Raw genomic sequence first — 25,217 nt, 5'->3', positions numbered from 1 at the left:
TAGATATCTCTTTATCTAGTTTTAGACTATGTTTTTATGTAATGTTGCTCATTCATTTCTTTTCCATCGAATTTCTCAATTCGTCAACTCGGTGTATTCGATTTTCACATAATGGTTCTGGTGCTCGGTGGAGAAAGGAAATGGCAGCTCAGGGATGCGGAACGTAGCAAGTAGTGACATCGATCCGCGTTCGTCAAATACGACTTTGCCTCCTCCTTGCGCCCTTCCGCTGGGTGGTGACGTTTTCCGAACGAGCGGCTCTCCGCCGCCAGATCCCGCGGAATGTCGCGGAATTCGTAACTGGGGATTAGCATGTCATAAATACTGATGGCGCGGTGCGGCGCTGCTCCTTTCGGGTGCCTTTCGAAACACGCGGTTCGATTCTCCAATCGAACACCGGCAGTCAGGCCTGTTCAGGGGTGGTTATCTGCCGGGGGATGAAGCCTCTCATTTACAAGCCATATACCAATCAGCGGCTATCATGCAAATAACATGAGAGACCCAGCTCTCTCGCATACGCGGCATGAGCGGACCTGGACTATTTATTGTTTGAAAAGTAAAATCTGATATTTTGGACATAACAGGTGCGCCAAGCGATTTAGCATTTTTATTGCAAAAGTCATTTGGAGAAGCAAATTTGTTTAACGTCGAAATAAACTGCTTTGAACTTTGTTCTTATGTAAGTATCGTAGGTACATAATAAATATAGTAGCAATGGATTCTATTTGATAAATATCTGTAGATAAATCTGAGATTTAGACAGTCATGCGCTGTCCAAAGATAAAATGCAAACAAAATGCAAGCAAACCAATACATTATGTTTAGTCTTGCAAGTAGAAATTTTCTTCAATAAAAAATTGATAAATTAATTTCTAATAGGTACAAAATGTATGATTCTGCGAAGAATTTACACACTTTCAGATCATTTTCATATTATCTTATTAGACAAATATTATAGCATATGTGCAAGCGTAAAATGGTCCGTTTGAATTTACAATAACGTTAAATTTGGATGATTACGGGAACAGAATGACATTTTTATGGGGAAAGAAGAACACAGCAAGTTTGCTCGATTTCATAATTTATTTAGGAACTTCTCGCGATATCATACCGTGTATCTGCATCGCATTCACTAACTTAGAACCTATGCGGATAATATTTACACTCACATCGCGTATACCATAAATACATGTTCCTCGTTCGCGCATTCGCACGGGATACTCGTATAACGCTTATACCTGGACAGACAGACCCATCGTTCCTCGTATCGTCCCTTTACACCGTTTATATTAACAACACGTCGCGGTACCAGCGTCTATCTGGCGTCTCTATCTTACAAGCCGAGCGAACACAGAATAAATAGTCTCTAGAATGTCTATGTACACGACGGATTTAGATTAAAATGCATCCGTCTCGAGGCTTCCTAGATCCCGAAGCGGACTTACTCCTGTATATCGTTACACGATCGCGGTGTACGGATTTTTTAGTAATCGTCACAAACATGCACCAAATGCATGATAAAGTCCGCCTTTTACGGCGGACGAGATTGAGAGATAATTTTATTACACGATGTGTCCCGTTGCTTTGAGCAAGACGCCTCCCTAGGACCGGCGATTACGCCCAATGTGTCTAATAATCGTAACTAACAAGAGAGGTATCGCTAATGATCATGAATACCGTCTCGTTCATAATTATTTACAGAATCTTGGTATAGTAAATTATGCAGATGAGATATATACACGAGATCGGCTTGTTTCTTCTCTTTTTGGTAGAAAACTGGAAGTCGATAATAAGCAGGAATCGACAACTCGTCGGAATCGGTGTAATTTCGATGACTTCGACGCAAAATAGTCCCTGTGTTACTTCATATGATGATAGAAACACGATGATTAACTGTATTATCGTCGTATCGTCTGCAGCAAGAATAGTTGAAATTACCAATGTCACACCGATTTCAATCCCTGATGGTAAGTCATGGCAACCAATTGCTGTCACTCACAGTCGACTATCAAAATTATATCACAATAGATAGCAAAGCGGAAAGTTTCTATTCCTTTCACAGTGAACTTATTTATACAGGAACAATCGCACAGTCAACAAGCGAAACTTAGTTAGTAATAATCGAATCTGAAGATTCGAATGCGATTTCGAAGTAACCTAAACAATTGTCTCTAAACAAATTAATTTTCTAGGGAGCAATCAGCTTAATGATAACCACATTTGTTTAATCACGTTAGAGGATCAAAAATCATCCGTGATTTTTCCTGTATCTTCTTGTCTGGTCGACCTTTCTTCCTTAATCAACTAATGACATTAATTGAAAAATATTTTGATTCATCTGTATGTTGTCAAATTATATGATACGTAAAATAAAGTAAGTGGCACAACTGCTTGCGATTCTTTGAGAAATATTGATCCTCTACGAATTAAACGCGCCTTCATTTTGGTCCTTTAAACCACATAAGGCCGATACAAAGGTTCCTGAAGGTCCGTTCCCGTTCTCTGACTTTCTTGGAGCGTTCCTCTAGATTCCTCCGGTGTCTCAGGTGCGTTTACGCTGGCGTCACTTCCGGTATCTCGCTCCGTGCTTCTCGCACTTCCGGCGTCCTCGGCTTTTCCACTCGTGCGAGCCTCCTGCTGTGCCTTCTTGCTGCGCTTCCATTTCATTCGACGATTTTGAAACCAGATCTTCACCTGCAACAAAATCGCAATTATTCGATATCGCGCTTACTTATCGAGATTGTTTACCGCACGCGAATGGAAAATTTCATAGTGTAAATATTAAGCCGGGGTGCATAAGTTCTTGCCGATCAGTCGATGAATGAATCGCCTCAAAAGATGACTCCTTTTTCCGACGTAGTATTCACATGTTGCCAGAAAGATGGAAAAAAGTCGTATAAAATAATGGAAAATACTTTGATTGATTTATCGATTATTTCATTTTAATAAAAAAAACTTTCAAAATCGGCAAGAACTTATGACCTAATATCAATCCAGAAATAGTCGGTTCTTCAAGTATTTTGGACTTTCTAACCACTCCATTATTACGTGATAAAAGTTTTTTCGCAAATACGTTCGTAAATTGAAAGGTTTTCTAGTTTGATTTCGATTTCCTGTTGATAGTGCGCTCGAAAACGTTAATTATCGGGATTGACGATTTACCGAGTGAGTGCTGCGATCTCGATCCCCATGTTCGATCGATGCCCGATTTAATTTGGCGAATGCGTGTCCTATAAGTGCACGAGCAACGTCACGTGAGCCACCCCGCGAGACGCCGTAAATCAGGTAGACAGATACAGGGAGACTCGATTTTTCCTCCCCAATCGTAAGAAAACGATGTAAATCTTTCGGACAACATATCATGCGCCCGAGCCAATCCCCTCCAGGCACACCGACCGTATTATATCTTTACCCTTCGCGTAGGAGCGCAGCTTCCTCGTACGAATACGAATGGGAGAATCCGGGAAACGATGTCCCGCTCAATTTTCACTGCGATTTCGCAGCAATTTAACGGAACTAATTCCTAAATCCGAATTGCCGCAACAAAATTGTACGTTGGTGCGCGCGCGGTGATACAACGTATCGCAATCTTTCTAATGATTCGTTATCTTTCGAAAACGTGTCTTTCTTTGATTGAATTAATACTTCGATGCTAAAACAGAATCTGCTTTGTGTAACATCGAAAAATGGAAAATGTTTAGTAAAAACACTTATTTCCCCCAAAGCACGAATTTTATCGTAGGCAACAGCGAGCACCATTGCTTTCCGATCAGCTGGATAATTTGATAGACGAAACGTTATGACGGGGACTTACGTAAATCACTCGCCTGGCGTTAACAAATAATTCAGTGCGCGAGGTAAACAAGCGCGGGAGCGGGGGAGGGTTAAATTCACGGGTGGTTGAGGAGCAGAGCGAGCGAGAGAACGCGACTCGTACGCGTGAGTGAGTAGATCGAAAAAAATGGATCGAAGGTGGGAAAAAAGTGACGGGCGAAAATAAATATTTGTTGCCGATAAACCGATGCGACGAGAGAGCGAGCGAGATAGAGGGATGGAGAATATAGATCGAGCTGTAAATTATCTCGCGTGCCGAAATTAATCGACATGGGACACCGAAGCGACGGTGAATCATGGGGCACCGATGACGCTCCTCTCGCGATAATACCATCACGATAATCGCTAAAGACATTCCTTCCATTGAATCTTCCAATAAATTGAACGCGTTTGATAAAATTTTACTGTAAATGACAGTAGCGACTCTGGGATAATGTCCGCGTTGTGAATAACTTTGAAAAGTTTATTTAACATATTCGTCTGACTTGACAACGACGAAGGTTGCAACTTTAATAGGGAGATTTACTGGAAGTACGCAATTCTCGCCTTTTTCCATGAATGTGTTCTTCGTCGGACATCACGACGCATTTCGTCGTGGTGCTCGCGCTTGGACGGTAAATCGCCGGTAATCGCGTTTCTGCAAACGCAGAACTCAGACGTTGAAATGGAAAACAGGACCGAGAAGGAGACAAGGACGAAGAGGAGACCGTGGAAGGTGGAGGCGAGGAGCGAGGCGGAATCGGTTAAATATCGAAACAAATCAGCGACTGAGCCCCACCATAACTCAGACTTTCACGTCTGTTTGCCGAGCGATCCGTCAGGGCTCGTAAGCTTCGGAGTTATGTTTAAGTGGTTGAACTATGTGAGAAAGAGAGAAAGAGAGATTCGCGTGCACACGGCACCGGATGGTGGAAGGGCGGGCTGGATTATTCGAAGGGATTTTCTCTCTTTCGAGGCTCTTCTTTTTTCCTCGCGCGAGCGCGACCTCGCGAATTTCCATTTCCACGCTATTTACCGGCCGATGTCACTCAACTTCTAGTCTCTCGATGCTAACTTAACATCGACTCGATTCTAACTTGGCCCATGTAAAATAAAACGATCCGATTTTTGAACAATTTCCATAAACGCGCGTCAAGCTGATGCATACAATTATGCAAAAAGCATTTGAGAAAATAGATAAATAAGATAGTATGCTAAGTAGTATGTAGCTTTTGTCTAGTTTCTAATCGCTTTACATATTAATTTTGACAATTGGATAATCAAGTGATGACAAAATTATAAATAAATCTCGCTTCAGTTTTCGCCACATAATGTTCTTTGCCATTTTCGCAGTAGAATTGACTTCGATTGCTCATTTTGTCACGTTTATCGCCGAAACTTTATCATGGATCTTAAATCGCAGATGATTCACGATTCGTATTACATTTCTCTCCTCTTGGACTTGAGTAATAAAAATCATTAATCGCGATTTACTTATCACGCCATGGGTGATTCAGAGATGACTCAGACTCGAATTTCGGATATCGAGTAAAGTAAATGCGCAATTCAACATTCTTATCTCAATTTACCTGCGTTTCCGTGAGCATTAGCGACGTCGCGACCTCGAACCTCTTCGGTCTGCTAAGGTATTTATTCTGTCGAAATTGCTTCTCCAATTCGAGAAGCTGTTGGGACGTGAAAGCGGTCCTGGGCCTTCTGGTCTTGCCCAGCAACGCGTGTTGCGCCGCGCAACCTGTTACAGAAAAAAGAACAGTCCACTTGTTAGACATATGAGATTATAAATCGTACTATAATCAAGTAGCAGCAACAGCAATTTGCGACAATGTCTTATAAATTAAAAAATTATTCTATATTCCACAATCATGAGACGAATCTGCGTAAAGCTTTTATTTTACAGAATTTTGTAACAATTTTGAAGTGCCAATTTCATATCTTATTTTATTGCGCGTGTCAACTGCGACTGATTATACTAATGATCGGAAATTTTTAACGAATGTTACATTGATTTTGCCATAACGAATATTTCCGTTAAAGGATATTTCTTTATTAAATTTACTCGGTTATTCGATAAACGTCGCAAATTGAATGCGATTTTAGTCCGGCTAACAGCTCGGAGAGCAAAAATGATTCGTTATTGTGAGCCGGAGGATCCAATAAAAATCATCGAATGCTAATGCAATTATCGCGAGTGTAAATCCCTATGGATTACGGGGGATGATTTGGGGTTAGACGATAGGGCGGAAAGCCGCCCCTGCAATTAGCCTCGTGAATGACTCTTGGTCAGGGGAGAATCGCCGACTTATAGCACCATAGGCGTAGGACACAATGGAGCCTGACGAAATTATTATCAATACAATCTCATGATAGCGTTGTGATTAATTGATACGTGATACGGATGCGTTATAGCATGTCAAATGATGTATGCATATTGTTTACTATTTGCCAGCCAGAGCTGTATTTTGTCATTAATGATTATATGAATTATTAATTTATTATTATTAATTATTAATTTATTTATAGCAATATGAGAAATAATATGTTATATTGACAATATATATATTATCTTCTTGCAAGAGTACAGTCTTTAAAACAATTTTTATTACAATAACTAGAATCACTGCAACTGTTCTTTAAACGTAAAATAAGTTATTTAGAAATAAAATTCGAGAATAATTAAATTTTCTAAATATATATAGGGATCTTCCTAAAAATCACGGGTCTCTTGAAAAATAATCGAAAGATAATTCTATCTTGCAGGAATATCAAATTCTAACAGATACCCTCGCTCAATCGAAAATTTTGAATCTCGCTGCAAGGTACGCCATTAGTTTTGCTACGTGTTTTTGTTGTTGCTGAGCGTCATGTCCGTCGGGTTTCCACGATTAGTAGCGGGTTGTGTCTTGCGTCACTGGCCTAAGCACCCTCGTAACTTAACTAGCAAGTGCGTGACCGGCTGTCAGTGTTTGTACACATGGCGGCGTTTAGTCGAGCGCATTCGGATTATCGTTCGACGCGTGATTCACTAAGCTGCGTACGAGCAGGTACGCACGCTCCTCGCTCTCTCCCCCGAAGAGAGACTCCCGAGTATTTTGATATAGGGCTGCGCGATTTCACGCCCGATACACAAATAGACGGCAGTTTCCCCCGATATCTCGTGTCGCATTATCGCTCTTATCCGGCGATCCTTTCACGCGTGCATTCGCAAATTTGCCGCATACAACACGAGCATTGAGAAAAGAATAAACATTAAAATGGAGAGAGTCGCCGAGTCGAATAAAAGCATTATGTAAGATTATATCGAACCAAGAACGAAAATATATATAATTATGATATTAATAATATCATATTACGTATTAATAATATTTAATAATATTAAAAAATATATATTACGATACATGTATGCAACGTTGGTAATGATAATTGAGAAGATGTGCGGTTGAAAACAAAATGTGTTATAATGTATTGGGTCGTCCGGAAAGTTCGTGCCGATTTTTAATAGATGGCGTTGGAACATGTCTGAATATATCAATGTTATTGAAAACATACGAGTTATATACATATGCTTAAAGGTGACATTTCAACGCATCTTTAGGAAAAAAGTTGTTTCAGATAAATTGATTCGTGTCAGTTTTGTACTCTTTTGAAGATGGAAGAAAACAAAGAACATTTTAGACACTTGATGCTTTTCTATTACCGGAAAGGCAAAAATGCCTCACAAGCAACAAATTCGATATGTTCTGTTTACGGAGAAGGCGCTTTAGCTGAAAGAACCGTACGTAAGTGGTTCGCTAAGTTTAGAGCTGGTGATTTTAACCTTAAAGACCAAGAACGCTCGGGCAGACCCTCTACCACTGATGATGACCAAATCAAGACACTGATCGAGAATAACCCGCGCTACACGACACGCGAATTAGCAGAGATACTGAAAATATCGAAAACCACTGTCCACGATCATGTAGTGAAGCTTGGTTACGTAAGTCGCTATGATGTATGGGTTCCGCATAATTTGGCCGAAAAAATGTAATGGATCGCATTTCCATCTGCGACTCGCTGTACAAGCGCAACGAAAACGTACCATTTTTGAAGCAATTAGTGACGGGTGACGAAAAATGGATCATTTACAACAATGTAGAACGAAAAAGATCCTGGGGTAAGCGAAATGAACCAGCATTAACCACTTCGAAAGCCGGCCTTCATCCAAAAAAAGTCATGCTCTGTGTCTGGTGGGATTGGAAAGGAATCCTATATTATGAGCTCCTACCACACAACCAAACGATAAATGCAGATAAGTACTGCTTGCAACTGGACGAATTAAAGACAGCGATTCAGGAAAAACGTCCAGAATTAGCTAATAGGAAGGGCGTCGTGTTCCATCAGGACAATGCCAGACCTCATGTTTCTTTGACTACCCGACAAAAATTGTTGGAGTTTGGCTGGGATGTGCTACCTTACCCACCGTATTCACCAGACATTGCACCTTCAGACTTTCACTTATTTAGGTCTTTGCAAAATTCTCTTAGCGGCAAGAACTTCAACTCTTTGATCGACATAAAAAACCACCTTGAGGAGTTTTTCGCCGAGAAACCTAAGAAGTTCTGGGAGAATGGAATCTTCCAGTTGCGTGAAAGATGGACAAAGGTTGTGAAACAAAACGGTGCATACATAAGTCAATAAATAGTTATCGACATAAAAAAATGTTGCCTTTGAATTTTCCTTCAAAATCGGCACGAACTTTCCGGACGACCCAATATATAACTACTATAAAAATCATAAAAAAACTATAAGAGCTTAATAATTCATCCTTCTTGAATACACTTTATTAGAAAAGAAAACGCGATGTATACGTGAAGCATGTTTGACGATTATTCACGAGAACAATCGTCGCGTGCGAGAAACGGGGGACTATATTTGATAGTTGTTAGTATTTAGACTGCAGCATTTATTGGGTTATTTATCGTTAGACGAAGTGGAGTGCGATCCCTTCGTCCCCCCGCTGGGCACATATGGCCTGACCAATGATTTCCCTCCCCGCTGATTCGTAGCAATTATTATTTGCACCATTGCGCGGTGCCGTTGGTGTTATGATTTATTTTTATGTCCTTTTTTCAATTTCATCGTTTGGGTACCATCCATGCGGTGCCTATTAGATTCTCATGACTCTACATTACATGTATATCCTATATTATCGTAGAACTTCAACGTTAGAAAAAAAGCTACGTTTCATCTATTACGCTTCGTTAATCTTCAAGATAAAATTATTTTGTGACTAATTAACTTTTTATGATCAGCGCACGATTATATTAATATCGCAATCAATCAGTGTATTTTAATCTACAATCATTTTTAGTCAATATGATCAAAAGGTCGAGAGGACCGAGATAAAGATCAGGCATCTATTTCTCATAATATTTTAATTCCTGATAATTGATTTCAGGCGATAATGATAATGTATCAGAAATAACAACATTAATCGAAGTAAATTTTTATGTATGAAATGATTAAAATTTATCGCAAGTACGTTCTCTCTATCTCCTTTATATTCTGATTTTCAATAAGATTCGAACACTAATTTTCTCCGAAACCTACTATTTTTTATATTAATCATATTTTTACTAAAGCATTATGCAAACAAATCATTAATTTATTACTTACTACATTCATCACAAAATTTTAATTCACGGTTTAAAAAATACCGATCAAGTTTGTATAGGGTAACTTAGGGTATGATGGCCATAGTTTTTTTAAATACAAAAAACATACATTTATTTCTGTTATTTTTTAATGGCGTTTGGTATATTATTTCACTAAAGCTTAAAGTATGTAATACTATCGAAATTAAAGAGAAAATAATTACTAGAACTTTTATATTATCAAAATATTACACATAAGCATTGGCCATCTTACCTGACTTTTAGAGAAAAGATGGCCATACATATAATTTCACATATTTAATCTTATTTTGACAATATTTATTTGACAATATATTTATTTTATAATATATATTTGATAACTGAACTATTATACATAAATAAATAAAACGTATAATGGTTTAACAGTTAACCATACATATAATTTCACATATTTAGTTTTATGTTGACAATATTTCTTTGACAATATATATTTGACAACTGAACTCTTACACATAAATAAACAAAACGCATAATGTTTTAACAGATAAATAAACAAAAAGAAGTTAACAATTAAAATACGTTAACTTATCTTGAAAAAAGTGGGCCATCTTACCCAAACTGTGAGGGAAAGATAGCCATAGTATTTATAAATAAATAATGATAACGTAAATACAAATTATAACTCAAATTACAAGTTACATACCTTTATTATGTATCTAATGTTGATTACGACAGCTAAACTATAATGTATTTCACATTACAGCAGCTTTTACTAGACACATGAAAAACTATGCAGGTAATCGAAAATTAAAATGTTAGATATTATTCATAATATTGTTATTTCGATTAGTGTACGTATATTAACTACTGTAAATATTAATTATCTTTGAGATTGAGTACCAAAATGTACTATTTAACAATTATTGTAAAAATTACAGCCATTGGCCATCTTTTCCGTATGGCCATCATACCCTAAGTTACCCTATTTAAGAGTAACGTCCATTATTCTTTAAAAGTCCAAGAAACGAGAAGAGTGACTGGACAAATAGCCATCATAAATTATAGCACCCTTCGTCGCCAAATTACTGAGCTCGTCGTGATAAGTATTCATTGAGCCATCGGCGCTTATGGTATACATACAGGCGCACTGAGAAATTCATCCGTCGCGATCGAGGGGTTGGCAACTGACATACGGTGTGGTACCCTCTCTCTCCCTATCATAGTGGTGTCGCGTTAACTATGGCACTAACTAACTGCAAACAATCTTATCTTACTAAATAAATAAACGTAATTCAGCATAATAGTGTATCGTGCGATTGTGAAGTCGACAAAAATAATCGAGGACCAAAGTAACAAAAGTGACAAGTATTGACGTGTTTTAGCGTGTTATGGCAATAATAAAAATTTAAAGAAAACTATTAAAGATTGACAAGGAATATTTATCCATCTTCGCAAAATGCATTACGCTATCCTCCAGGTTCTTCCAAAATTTATAATATATTGCCAGCCACGTCAATTCTGCATAAATTCAAGGGGCGTTTGCTTTTATGTTTAATTTCTACAATTAATTTCTACAACCCTTCGAGATACATTTGCGCTCGAATTGGCCCAATTTCGTTGACATGTGGAGAATGCACCGTGTCCCGCTAAATTGATCGTTTGGCACAGTGCGCGTCGATCGGGATCGGGAAATGCGCAAACTGTGACAGATGTCGGTAAACACGAACAGGGCGACTTTATCGAGTGGACAATTACCGTTCGCGCTCTTATATCGAGGGAATGCCGCGGGGGGTGGACGGAACCTTTATCATGATAATTTAATTTATTTGGGGTCCCATCGGCCGCTTCATGCCCGGGACCCTTAAATCGTGCCGATCATCACGGCGGTAAACACCACCTATTATCTGTACTTAAAGCGGCCACTCTCCCTTCCCGTTGTGCTATCTCGCCCCCCTGCAGCTTAACCCCCCGAAAAAGTATTCTCTCTACCGATCGCATGAATACCCTCGCGCCGCAATGAGGGGTAGCAATGCGGTAGGTATCGTAACGAATTCTATATCGCGTTATTCGCGATTATAGATAATGAAAAAAGTCGATGTATCGAAGGCTTTTGTATAATTTTAATTCAGAAACAATCAAATTAATCGTCATCAGATCTTGATCATAATCTTAAATTAATTAAGAATATTAACATAAAATAATAACTTTCTTTAATTTCTCATTATTTAATAACCTTTTTATAACACGCAGTAATTTTCAAAACACAACGATTTAAAACATCAAATCGAGCTGCTTTTCTAGTGCGACTATTATGTAATACTTACGAAATTAATGATCTGAGTATAACTCTTTTTCCCGACGATCCGGGATCGGATCTCGCGCGACCTTTTTTTTAGGGTCGGCGAATCGCACGGTATCTCGGACTAACGAGTAACTATCCTCGTTAACTCCCGAGCGAAGGGTACGCTTAATTAAAACTGATTACTCAACCCGGGCTCTCGTAGGAACTTCGCCTTCGTTTTTGGTCCTTTTTGCGTCGGTCGTTCGAATGGTAGCGGGTTACCGAATGACCCGGATGCTCTGTATCATGATGAAAAAGTATCGCAATGTATTCTCCACGGTATAATAATTACTGTACACACTATATGTATATACACATTATAAATATGTAAAAAATATTATCATGTTATACAATTTTTCGTATAATCGATTATTCGTGAATATTTAATATAATTTAATTTATTTTACCGATATAAACTTTTCGCAAATTTTCTTTGCTCTGAATTCCAGACTGTTAGATAAAATAAAGTAAAAGATGATAAAAGCTTGTATATAGACAGAAAGATAACTAGCTTGGTTCTTTTCATCACCGAACCAGGAAATTTATTTTAGTTAGCGACCACTGCGTTTATCGGAAATAGTAATCGGTCCGTCTTTTATTCGGAGATGTATCGATCTGCGCTCGTTTCGCTCTCATGGGTGCAGTAGCCGTCGTGGACGCGGCTCCACGCTAGCAGCCGAAAATGGCCTCCCTCTAATGGGCAGCAATTACCCAATAGCGAATTGCAAATTGGAATTAGCGTCCTAAATCGGCGTGTATACCTCTAACCGTGCCGCTGTACCCTCCGTCGCTCGGTCCGGCTCGCACCGCGCGCGCTCCTCGTCTCGAGGGGGACGCAGGAGGGGCAGATGGTGGAGGATAGTGCGCGAGAGAGAATCTGGAAGGGGTGGGATGAGGAGGGTGGGCAGGAAACGGCGAGTGAGCGAAGGGGTTGGTAACGACTTCGTTGGTGGTGCGTTCTCTCAGCTTTTGCTTCCGTGTCTGCGTTACACAGCACTTCCCGTGCGCGTGTGAGTGTGCGAGCGTACGACGAACGTGATGGTAAATTTGTGTGTGTATATGCATGCGCGCGGGGCGTCGCGTGCGCGTGTGTGCGGCGCCGGCAAGCCCCGCCCGCGGTCCCCGGAGTCCCTTCACCGTGTCCCGCCCCCCGAATTATCTGCCCCTCAGATCCGAGCTAAACGAATCTAGGCGAGTAACCGTCGCTATCCGCCGCGTCTCGCCACCCCGCTCGCCACTCCGCAGCCACCCCGGATGTGCCGGAGGTGGTCGTAGATAGGGACGGAAACGGACGATCGCGCGGCAGATGAGCGAGACGGCGATAGACAGAATCCAGGGGAAGAAGCGGAGGGATGGCCGGAAGCCGGGAAAAGTTGGCCAAGTTTTATCAGGCTATTTTCCTTACCCGAAATGGCTGAATTTAATCCCGAACTCGGGCTCGCGAGCTCGCCACAAATCACGCCATAAACATCCGCGATGTTACTTCTTATTCTTGCCGCGTGCATTCCTACCGACTCGCCCCGATTCGCCATCTTCTTCCGCGTTCTCGGACACGGTGCAAGCTCCCCGCGAGTTTCCCGGATCGAGATGTCGCGTCGCGCCAAGTATCGGCAGATGCTGTTGTAACGCATCACACGACAGTGACGAAGAAGACGAGTTTGTAATTTCCAGAACAATCTTCAATTTTAATGTTGCTTAATTTCGTAATTTCAATTTGCTTCTCTTTGTCATGGCTGTAGAAAATCTTTAAGCTTTTTCATGTAATAATTGATGTCCGGTTTCAATATTCCGCTCCTACCACCATAACGAGGGTTGGGAAATGCGCTTTACAGCGACGACAATTATCCGGTTTTTCCAGCGCCCAAGAGTCGCGAGGGTATTTCGCAAAAGGAGCTCGGCCTAGGAGTATACGTCACGTACCCCGGCGGGTATCCGACGCGCGTACGTCCACACAAACACAGGGACACGCAGGTAGCTGCGCGAATAGTATTACCGGCAAGACCGTATATAGACACGGGATGGTGCGTTTGAGCGAGCGCGCGGGATGTTACACATCGGGTAACCAAGATCTGTTTGCTTGCGGACGGCCAAACTAGCTGGCAGCTAATTCAGAAACGCCATTACCACCTATACGCTTATAGGCGGACCTGATGCCGCCGACGCCGGCTTCCGGTGTATATAGCCGCGCGTGTACATACTCTCTGTGCGTGCGGTCGCGAGCGAGCGAGTGCATCGGTTTACCAATTCTCTCCCGCCTCCGACTATCCCGCGCACTCGTCGTCCATGCTCCCTGCCACTCTCACTGAGCTTTAATTTCGAACCCCGAACCGGAAACAACATCGACATCAGGTCGTCGTTGCGACCCGAGGTCGAACCCGTGGAGCCGCCCGTTAACGACGCTGATTTTCGCTCGACGCCAACTTGTCGCTTGCGGAGCGTTTCTCGTACGCTCGCGAGGGTTGAAACCGTTACGACGACTGCGACCAGCTCGGTTTTCGATGTAACACGTACGGCAAGATGAACCTTGCGCCAGTGACTTGATTCTCGCGAATAAACGTAGAGATTCCTTTTCTCTTTTGATGTACATATATCGTGGTACCTTTGTTATATCTTACTTTTCTTTTATAATATTTCTCTCGTGGTTACAGTGTTGTAGGTATTGCTATGGCTATGCACATATCGTGTTATTATGCAAGAGACGAAGATATTAGTAAGTTATTCTTTATTTTAATTTATTAAGGCATAGAACAGAGACATAATAATATGACATTAAAAAAGTTAAAGAGAATAATTAATAAATTTTCTGAATAAATAAAAAATATAATCTTTTGTCATAAGTACCTGAAATGCAGATTACAAATAATATAAGTAATTTTCAGAATAATTTTTCATTAATCTTGATAAATCTTAATTTGCACATTTGACACATTCGTTTTGTTCTTTTCCCTCTTTTATTTCTCATCGAATTTTCTTATCGCGTAATTTTAAATGAATACCCGATTAAATTTCCCTGGAAGTAGATAACCATGGTGATACCCCGTGCAATCAGCCGCGGAAACCTAGCTATCTGGAATACCATAGGCGCTGCGGTCAAATTAATAGGAATACTGTAAATCCCGAACAAATAGGATTAATCCCCCGCAATCGGCGCGCCATATGTTAGAGCATAAAATACAAAGTGTGACACATTGAGAGTCGATAGGTGTTCCTTCCGTCGTTTTACGTGATTTAATTAATCCACTTTAACATTGCTTTTCAACCGGTTCTATTAGCCTAATCGTCATGCCCCGTAATCACACGTCATTTCTATTATATTATTATTTTTACGTACAACATTTAATTGTTTTATCATTTCTTAATATTTTTCTTATTTCTGTATCGTGATCGTTGTATAATAGGTGACACATATTATGTGTTTACATAATTATTGTATATACTGTACGAGTAAAGTGTGCAGAGAGGTTGTGCGGATGGCTTTCGTACGCGAGTCTCCGGCGAAAACGCGAAATTGGCCGTTTAAACGGACTATAAGTCCGCGGAGTTGCCATGGGAACGGTATGGTGACAGCGATGGCAGAGAGCGGCAGCATGCCGGGACGTGGGAGGCTGCGAAGGGGATGAATAGACGGATGAATGACGCACAATTAACTAATTAAATCATCCGCCAACCCCTCGCGCGCGCGCGCTCTTTCTGTCTCCCGAGTATCATCCCTCTTTTGTTGGTAGAGTTTCCGCCGCCATCTCCTCGCCATTGTTTCTCCCCGTCTGTATGGCCGGCGGGACTAGCTCGAAAAAAGAGAGGAAAAAAAAAGAGAAAACGAAGGACAGAGAAAGAGGGAAAAAACCGGGTTGTCGTCATGCCGCTACCCTCACGGTTCGTCAAATCAATTTAAGGCAAATTGCCGATCGGACTGTCCGTGAAGAAACGAATCCTCCTTAATTGCGGTTCCTTGAGCGGACAGGAGTGAAGGAGGGGAAGATAATTTCCTCGACTCTGTTGTTCCATAAATTGACGTAAAAATATGATAGAATTTATTCAATAAAACATGCGATCAAAATCTTACATTAATTGATAAAATACATTTTTTATAGATCTAGTAAAGGAAAGAAATGCACAACTTTCGATCGCGCAGAAGCATCGTGCACAGTTAGTTGCGAGTTTCATGTCAATTTCAAAAAGCGGCTTGTCTATTTATGAACATTTATTTTCAAAGTATTTAATCCCATTTTGCGATATGCCGTTAGCACTAAAAAGAAATGGCAGGTGCTGTTTTTTCTTTGACACTCCTCGGCAAATAATGTCGCCCATAATCTTGTTTGCACCCTCTCTACCAAGAACCTGCCCATTAACTTAAAAAAATACCTTCACAGGCCATCGACCATTAGAGAAGAATAACCTGATTTGCATTTATATGAGAGAAAGATTTCACGAAAAATAAAAAAATTTCTATATATAATACCATGATTGTATTGTCCTTTCTTCGCATGAAAGAAAATGGTCCCACGCGAAGTGAGTTAGAGAAACTACACGCATACATATATTTATTTAATATTTATATTAAATTTTCTGTAACTTGCCTTTATCAAAAACTATTATTCAATGGGCAATATTGCGAGATAAGAAACGTTTCGATATCGCATATAAAATAAAATGTCAGCGCGAAAAATTTGCATTTCCATAATCGGTAAATTAAACATGCGCCGCCATTAAATCATTGATGTAAAATATGTAAATTTTACATACAATGCTGGAAATAAAAGTCACGCGCTACCAGTTTTATCGAATGCGAGATTTATCGCACCCTCTACGCGATTATTTATGTATTTGCCGTTGATATCGATACCTGCAATTAATATTGTTAAAACGCTTAAGGATTTTCTCAGCGCGCGCGTATCATGTAAAAAGCCATAAATTCGCGATGAATAATTTATTTCTTCCCGGCGTGTGCCCGGCGCGGGGACAGTAATTATTACAATTGTACTTCAACTCGCGCGGGCAATTAATCATTGCATCCATGTGACTGTCGGAAAATCGATGGCGTTTCTCACGCTAATCCAGAAGCCAACCATCGACGATCCAGTGTCGATCGCCGCTGATTGACGTATACATTTGTCAGTTAAAAACTTTAGAAGTTATACGAATAAAATGTTATACAGATATTTTAATGCGCGTAACAAAAAATGCAAACATGCTATTTTTTCGAGTAAAACATATTTTGCATAATGTTGATTTATCTCGTTAATGCAGACTTCCTCGATGTAGTCATTAAGGATACACCGTTCTAATATTGAACTTTCAACTTTACTAGATACAAAAATTTTCAAACGTATATTTTAGAAAATAAAAGATGATTCTTTAAGAGTCATTTTTATAGTATTAATTTATCCTAAAAATTTTTTCTGTCCAATTCGATTTCTTTATTTAAATAATAATTTTTCTCACGTCAATTTTCACAGACCTTTATTTCAAATTATTATGTACTTCGTATTTGAAATCTCATCCATATACTTTCCTATATTGTTGCATATAATTCCATTAATATTAGTAATAGTAATGCGGCGACGTTTTGCTATTGCAACGGTTATTCAGCAGTGGCAATCGATGGCCGCAGAACCGCGCTAATTAGTAACGGCCGCGGTGCGGGCCATCCGTTCGTAACGCGATATGGATAACTATCTAGCGGTCGGTGGCGACATGGGGTTTTGAAACCGATGAGGCGTCGGCGGGGCAGTGATGCCGTTCGTGTGCGGGGGTACGTTTTGCGATATACGCGGGCCTTCCGACACGTGCACACACCCGTTTATAGCGCACTAGTTAAATTTCGATACGCCGTTACGCGCGGCCCGGGATAGATGAAACATGGTGTTGTCGTTGCGTCGCCGCGCGCGGGCATAACGCGCGACAAATATTCCGCAAATAAAAGCTACCGTTCCCCTCTGCTACCTCCGGCATCGCCCGCGCGCTCTCTCGCCCCTTTCCCCTCGCTTTATTTACTGAACGTCGCGCGCGGGTGGCGCGCGCGGCCGCCAGCAATTTTTAACAAGTCGAGCCGTGTACCCCACCGACGATGGCCTCCATCGAGCATACCTAGGGATGGCGACGGGGACACTGGCAGTGACGGGGGAGAGAGGAGTCGATGTATTCGACTCGCGTTTTATTTCGGCGAGCCACGCGCGCCTGTGCGCATGTGTGCATTCTTCCTATCTCTTTCTCTCTCCGTCTCTTTTTTTCGATTTTCCTTTTTTTGCGCTTGTTTTACGCTACCGCTCGATTTTTCGCTTTTTTTTGGTCGACGCTGGATTGCTCGGCAACTACCAATCAGGATCATCTGACAGGAATACCCCGCGCACCCGCCACCGTTCGCCACTTGTGTCCGCGACGTCCTATAGCCCTCCTCCCCCCTCCTTTCCTCCCCGCCGCTCAACTCTGCATCCCTTCGTCCCTCCACCGTCCCGGACTATCCGCCGCCGCCATCGCCATACGTTCACTGACCAATTTGTTCGATAAAAGCCCCCGACTGATTGGCCTGACAACGCGGCCACGGCTCTTTTTTCCGAGCGTGAAATTTACCGTGGTAACCAGGTCCCTCCGGTGCACTCTTGCCTCCCCAAACCCTTTGCCCTTTTTCTTTTAAGTTTCCTTCGCCGCCACTTATAATAGTATCCTTTTCTTCCTACCTGCCTTCGTCTTTTCGTTCCTTCGATGTTTGAGACGGCTTTTGTGATTCGTGGCGGGATTCGCGAATTAGTGGCTACGGTGCACTTCTTCTGCCTCGTGAGTAAGGGTTCTATAGATCAGACGCGATTGGACAAAGAGATGCTCTTGGATTTCTCTCAACTTGTCAGGAGAAATTGTAAAAGTTTCAGTAAGAAATAGCGAAATTATTTTATCAATAAAAATACCATTTGAAGAAATTAGAGAAGAACATATCAGAGATTTAAAATCTGAAATGGCTCTAAAACTCACATATTCATTCAAGATGAAAACATCACTAAAGAGTGATTATGATTGATTTTAAAGAATTATTTCCTTGTAATATCTTTTATAATATCTTACAATCTTAATAAAGAGTCTTGTATGAACTTTCCACGTTCAATTCGTTCACTTGCGACCATACGAACATCGCACCGGCCGTTATCGCGGGATCGTAAAATTTGAGTAGTCGACCAATATGGTCTAGTGGAGTGGTACATTAGACACGTAAACATGTACTATCTGCTCATCGCAGCGGCAATCTGTCTTTCGACGTTGCCTCTCACTTTCGAGTTAATAGCTGGTAATAGCCGTCGAGAGCTAACATAACATGACCTCCCACGCATGAGTTACTGTCGATCGACGATATCGCTCGACGATCCACTCACACATGCAAGGATTTCGATTTTGCGCAACGCGTTTCCCCGCAGATTCTTCGATAAGCATAAAGGTTCATTTCTTATAACAACTTCAATGCAAACTATTAATTATCGACATATCTTGCTAATTATCAGTCTTTAAATTTTCGTTAAAGTAATTCTTGTTTAAAATTCGCGAAAAAATAAGATTTTGTTATCTGTTTACATTCGCGAAATTTGATTTGCAGATATCATGTAATGCCAATGGATTAAAGAATCGGATAATTAAGAGATATTAGATATTAATTGTTAGTGAATTTATCATTTAGAAGCTGATTCCAAATATTTCGTTAAATCGAATCGACTCGCGTCTATTTTTGTGCTATCGCGTTCACTATTTATTACAGATCCGCGGCCGGCGATAAGCTTGTAATCGACATATTTTTTCTGGGATTGGCACTGCTAGCATCACTGCGGCTTAGAGAAGAACAATTTATGAGAATCGTTATCGACTTTAACAACCGTTATCGGCTGTGTTCGATTTCCTCGCAAATTATTATCAAATCACTAATTTATCAGGTATTGAAAGAGGATTAATAGCTTTAACGTGAAGGTCGAATCACGCCTTTTACAATGACACTTTCCGGCTGAACAATGCTCGTGATCTTATTCTCGATTCTGATAAAAATCGCATGGCTTGCAAATTGAATTTGGGAATTTCCATTTTTCAGAATCAGGTATGTACTATCGACATTTTTATCGTAAACAGTAAAACAGTATGAAATATATGAGTTTTTAAATCAGAGAAGGGAGACAAGTGATTTTCCATTTCAAAGTACGTGTGTGAGTTGGCAGTAATATTTGATATCACAAATTCATTATTTTTAATTTTATTGACTTTTTTAAATAAATAGGAAAGGAATTGTGTGTATCATATCAAAATAAATCTCATTGTCTAAAATATGTAATTTATTATTATTGACTTATATTACTTTTTATTCGAAAGCTTGTATGCATGCTATCTTATCTAAAATAGCATAACTCGACCCTGCGTCACTTTTTATGGCGATGATAATTATTATGATCTTCAACAGATATCGCCCGATTAATTGCTTGTCTCATTCTTCGGCTTTTCGATCTCGATGATATTATTTAATTACACGCATCAGCATTCCGTTTTTGATTGATAAACTCAGTTCGAGTGTGATTTATGCTTTTGCTAGAAAAGGATGTATAATAATTCATCGTTTGACATTGTTTGCGTCATGTTAAATTTATAATTTATGACTTAAATATACTCAACGCGTTATACATATACAATCTTGAAAGATTACATATATAATCTCAAAAAGATTGTATATGTAATAAGTTATTATTATCTCATCGATACTAAAAATTATCTAATTTAAAAAACTTCAATCAAAGCTGAAAGATATAATTAGCAAAATTAATTTTCGTTGTAATCGATGTTACGTTATAAGAATATTATTAGGCACGTGCGCTTCGGGTACGCTTGTTAGATGCGATCTTTATACCCTCGCAAATTCAATAGCATAACAAGATTTTCTTTACTTTTTTACTTCCGTATCAGACGTTTCTCTTCTCTATATATCTCAATGGCATCGAGAGCGAAGCACGCAATCAAGATCAAGATATCCGAAAACAGTCGTAATTAATCAGATTAGTCGCGTCGATCTACTCACCAGCCAAATCTGCGGGCAGCCTAGGGTACAACATGCCGGTCCGTGCGATCCACTCAAGGTGGAGTGGATGGATGTGATGCTGTTGAGGATGGGGCCCTCCGGATTGGGGATGGCCAATCGGCTGACCCTCCTTGTGTATCGAATGGAAGGCGCTGCCGCCGGCTGGATGATAGTACAGTCCTCCAGGATGGATGAGTGGTCCCGCGGGATGCAGTAGGAGACCCTGATTCTGCCTGACTACCGCCGCGGTCATGCCGTAGGGCCCGGCGAGATTCTGGTGGCCCAAGATTCCATTACTGGACGGATCTTCTGAACCAGGTGATATGGGAGGACTGGAAGCGGGACTGCGACTAGTGTTACTACCAGGACTAGCGCTTCCGGTTCGCGTAGGGTCCACGTCGACGGACGTGTCGTCCTCGACGTTCTCCAGTCTATCATTCGGTAGCCGCTGGTCCCCGTTTCAGGCCTGAATTGCCCACGTTGTAGGGACAGGCCAGATTCGCCTGAATGGAGACCACTCAGAACGGCCTCGCGATTGGCGGAGTGTCTCTCTCGGACTTCCAGAGTAGGTGAATTGGACTCGTGGTGTTGCGTAAAAGGATGTAGAGGATTCCCCAAGGTGGTCCTCTGGTCCCCGGGGCATCTTGCGGTATTGGGGGATTCCCGTTCCTGAATACTGCTGAGATTTAAACCGTCCGGTTGGACATCATGGCTCCTGGAAAATGACTTCTGCCGATCAACCGATGACTGATCCATCTCGTTTTGCTTTGTCGCGCGACCGAGAAGCGCGTCGATACAAAAGGACGTTTTGCCGATAGAGTTGCTATGTTGATTGGACGAGCTAAGGATATAGCTTGGCGGCGAGGACGTTCTTCCGGGAGAGGATGTCCCTGACTCGCGGCAACGACTCGACGCTAATTCGTCGCTGAAACATTTCCTGCTGGGATTGTCGAGTCCTGGAAAAGCCGGTCCAGCGTGATCTTTGGGGAAACGCTTGTTGCTGGCGTCCTCGTGGTATCTGATTACTCTGTCCTCCACATCTGGTGATCTGGCACCTACGAAACGCATTTCCTCTAGCGATCTCACTCGGCTGTCCACTGGGGATCTGGCGTCCTCCGATCTGGGCGAAGATCCGGGATCTTGCAGTCTCTGTTGAAGATTGTAAAGGTGCCGCGGATGCTGATGTAGGTCCTCTGAGACCATCTGCGCGTTGTAATGCATAGCTGCCATATCCTGCGACCACTGTAAGTTTCTAACACATTGTACTTCCCGGTAAGATTTATGTTCTTGCAACGTCCGCACTATCCTAGTCAAATTTAGATGCTTGGATGTTCACTCAGTCGATACGATGATCTTCGCTACAAACACTGGTTCGAATGGATTGCAGATATAAAGCGACGAAGATGTATCAGGTTTCCAAAATCAACACTGATACATATTACTACTAATTACCATGAAATCTTCATGTGATTAACTATCTGATCTTGAACTGATCGATTGTAGATGATCTAGAGATAATGTGTACCTGCATAAAGCTCAGCGACGCTTCGCACAACTTGGAAAGTCATCAAGTGTCACGTAGGTATCATTGGAACGTTCAATAACTAATTTATAGACCGATCATCCGCACTCGGCAATTAGTAACCGCCTCTCGCAACCGATCGATCACGCGATTATACGAGTGTCACGATCTTTATACGAGGCCGACAATACGAGCAGGCAGCTCGACGTCACGTCGCAAAGTGACGTCGCGAGCGACCGCGTGTCCGCCGAAAAAGCTTCTCCCACTAAACAGAATCGCTGCAGTTGGTTTTGTCACGCCCATCGTGGGTCGAGCGTGCTCGGGCTACGCCCACGAGCCTTTCGATGAGAATGAAACAGAGCGAGATACTTCCATCGAGTGCAACGAGGACGATGATCCCACCCTACACGGCAAATTTCCCCCTCGACCAATCGGAAATTGCGCGAGGGAGTAGCGTGAGACAGAGACACACAGATACTCGCCACGTGACCGTGAAAGTCGAAAGGAGAGGCAAATAGGCGTGAAGATGCGTGAAGATGAGGGTGCGAGCGGATGGACGATTCCGCGGCGTTTTCTTGGGGCTCCTTGGTATCCGCGCGGCGGACACCAGCACGGTATTGTAATCGATATTATCGCGTCATTAATTTAACTGTGACTCAAGTCCGATAGCCACCCACTGAGACTGACTTGCGAAATTGTTCGTCTGGAAAAAAGGCGGTGAGGTTACTCGAAGAGAAACGCGTTTCCTCCCCCTCCAGGATTATAATCTTGCAGTGTAATTTGTGATACGGCAGCGCGTGCGACGTAAACTTTATTTCCCAGTATTTCGTCGCTAAAAATGCCCCTGACGCCTTCTACGATAATAGGAGAACGAAATGGAGCAGAAACTGAAGTCCCAGATTATGGGGGAGCAAATTATCCGGGAATCTCATTGGAAACTGATATATTTCCTTTCCCGCCATTCAATCAAACTTCCTTCTCAATTGAAATATCTTCCAGAAGCTTAACCCCCTGCGATTTACTCGAGCAGAACTCGAGAATTGTCGATGACCCCCTTTTCGTCGCAAGTTTTCCTATTTTGCAAACTAATATCCGACTCTAGCGGTTTTCTTTCTTTATCCTTCGTCACTCAACAATTGTGACTAACTTTGTGTGTGCAGGAAGTGATGGATGAATTTCGCAAGAGAAATGCATGACGATAGTTGCAAATCATTGGACTTAATATAGCATTCATCTGATTTGAGAAATTTGTAATCAAAAATTAGAAATATGCGTATTAGTGGATATCCGTTCAGATAGCATCACGCGGAGTATTATATCAATAATACGTGTCGCGCGCATTATCGGGCACTTAATAGTCGTGTAATAGGCATCACACTCCGTTTGCGAGTAATCGTTCCTCTTATCGGCTATTTTTCGTATCGGCTAAACGTATATTTGCTTATCAGTATGGTGACAACGCCTTTGAGGTTCAGAAATATTTTTTCGATACCAATAGGGTTCCCTGATTAGTTCACTCAGGAAGTGAGCGATTAGCAACATTGGCCCTAACAATTAGAATTAAAAAGTTAATACATCAGAAAATATATATAGATCACATAAATATTAATTTTGTGACTCAACGTATAATTGTTACTTTGCTATTTTTTGCTAACGAGAATTAAAATCGTTTCGGTGTCTCACATATTTCTGTATTTCTGTATTCTCATGTTCCCTATTCTAGCTTAAATATTATAATATTTCTTTATCACTCTTTATATTATATTTAGATTCATTGACGTGTGATTATTATAGTAGCATATTTCACAAAAATTGTTTGGTGATGATAAAATTAATAACAATACAACGACAGATGTACGTCACAAAGACTTTCGGAGACACTCGAGGCGCGTCTAACAGTCGAAAAATGATGGATCACCCGATGGTCGTCCACTTCGTGGTTCCACCTCGGGCACGGTGCCTGGAAGGTAAATGCTGCTCTCCTCGTTTGCCCGTATGTAGCCAAATAAGAGACGAAAGAGTGTTTGCTTAAGGGTCGAGGCACGTCCAGCACACTCACGGGATACTCGTTTTCACTCGCCTCTCGATACGTTTCTACGTACTCCCATAGTAATGCTATCGCGCTTACCAATGTCGTGGACACGCGTGTCGCCCCTGGACGGGGCACGTTTTAAAGATTTAGACGCGAGAGTGGTCCTATTTTTCTAACCATTACATTTTGCCATTTTATTTATTTTTTGAAAACGTTGACAAGTTTTGTAAGAAGGTACACACCCAGGCGATGCACAAGTGTATAATATATTAAAATGTGCCCTGCCATTTATTATGCAATATTAAATTTTAATATTAGACATAATTTATAATTGTTGCAAGATATATTGTATTAATACATATTTATTTAATTTACGTACTTTTTCCATGTTTCTTTATATTTTTCATATCTTTGTATTATTAATTTTGTGAAAGATTGTAGTTTTCTCGGATAGTTTTGAATCGTGATCTTTGAATCTTTAATTCTTCCTCTGTTATGCTTTATTCTTATGTTTATTATTATATTATCTTTATTATTATATTATAAACAAATGGATTTTGATATAATAATATGCTCCAGATTGCCTTTAATAGTGAGTCCTTGGACATGATTCCTTTAGGCATTTACAGATTCTACGCCATTGACAGCATATCAGGGTCCATGCAGGTAGTAAACACATATGTATATCGTATTGTGGATCGCTGGCACGTATACACAGGTAGCCTTCTGTCACCCTTCGCTACCGAGCAAACATTAAATGATTTTTAACCACCGATTATGCTCCGTCACGATAAGCGACAGAGCTTCTCCACTGTCCTCCGTCG

General features: G+C 41.1%; 1 protein-coding gene across 1 annotated transcript; it reads right to left on the bottom strand.

Annotated features, from left to right (window-relative positions):
* Positions 1-1,064: 1,064 nt before the first annotated feature.
* LOC105285447 lies at positions 1,065-22,577 on the bottom strand. Its single transcript, XM_011349657.3, is given in 4 exon segments — positions 1,065-2,694; positions 5,403-5,566; positions 20,840-21,280; positions 21,283-22,577. Coding segments are annotated over 4 exon segments (1,635 nt in total). The 5' UTR covers positions 22,070-22,577; the 3' UTR covers positions 1,065-2,451.
* Between the last annotated feature and the right edge of the window lie 2,640 nt (positions 22,578-25,217).

Source organism: Ooceraea biroi, chromosome 1 (genome assembly GCF_003672135.1).
Source record: "Ooceraea biroi isolate clonal line C1 chromosome 1, Obir_v5.4, whole genome shotgun sequence".
NCBI lineage: Eukaryota > Metazoa > Arthropoda > Insecta > Hymenoptera > Formicidae > Ooceraea > Ooceraea biroi.
This window is presented reverse-complemented; position numbering and strand designations above follow the sequence as displayed.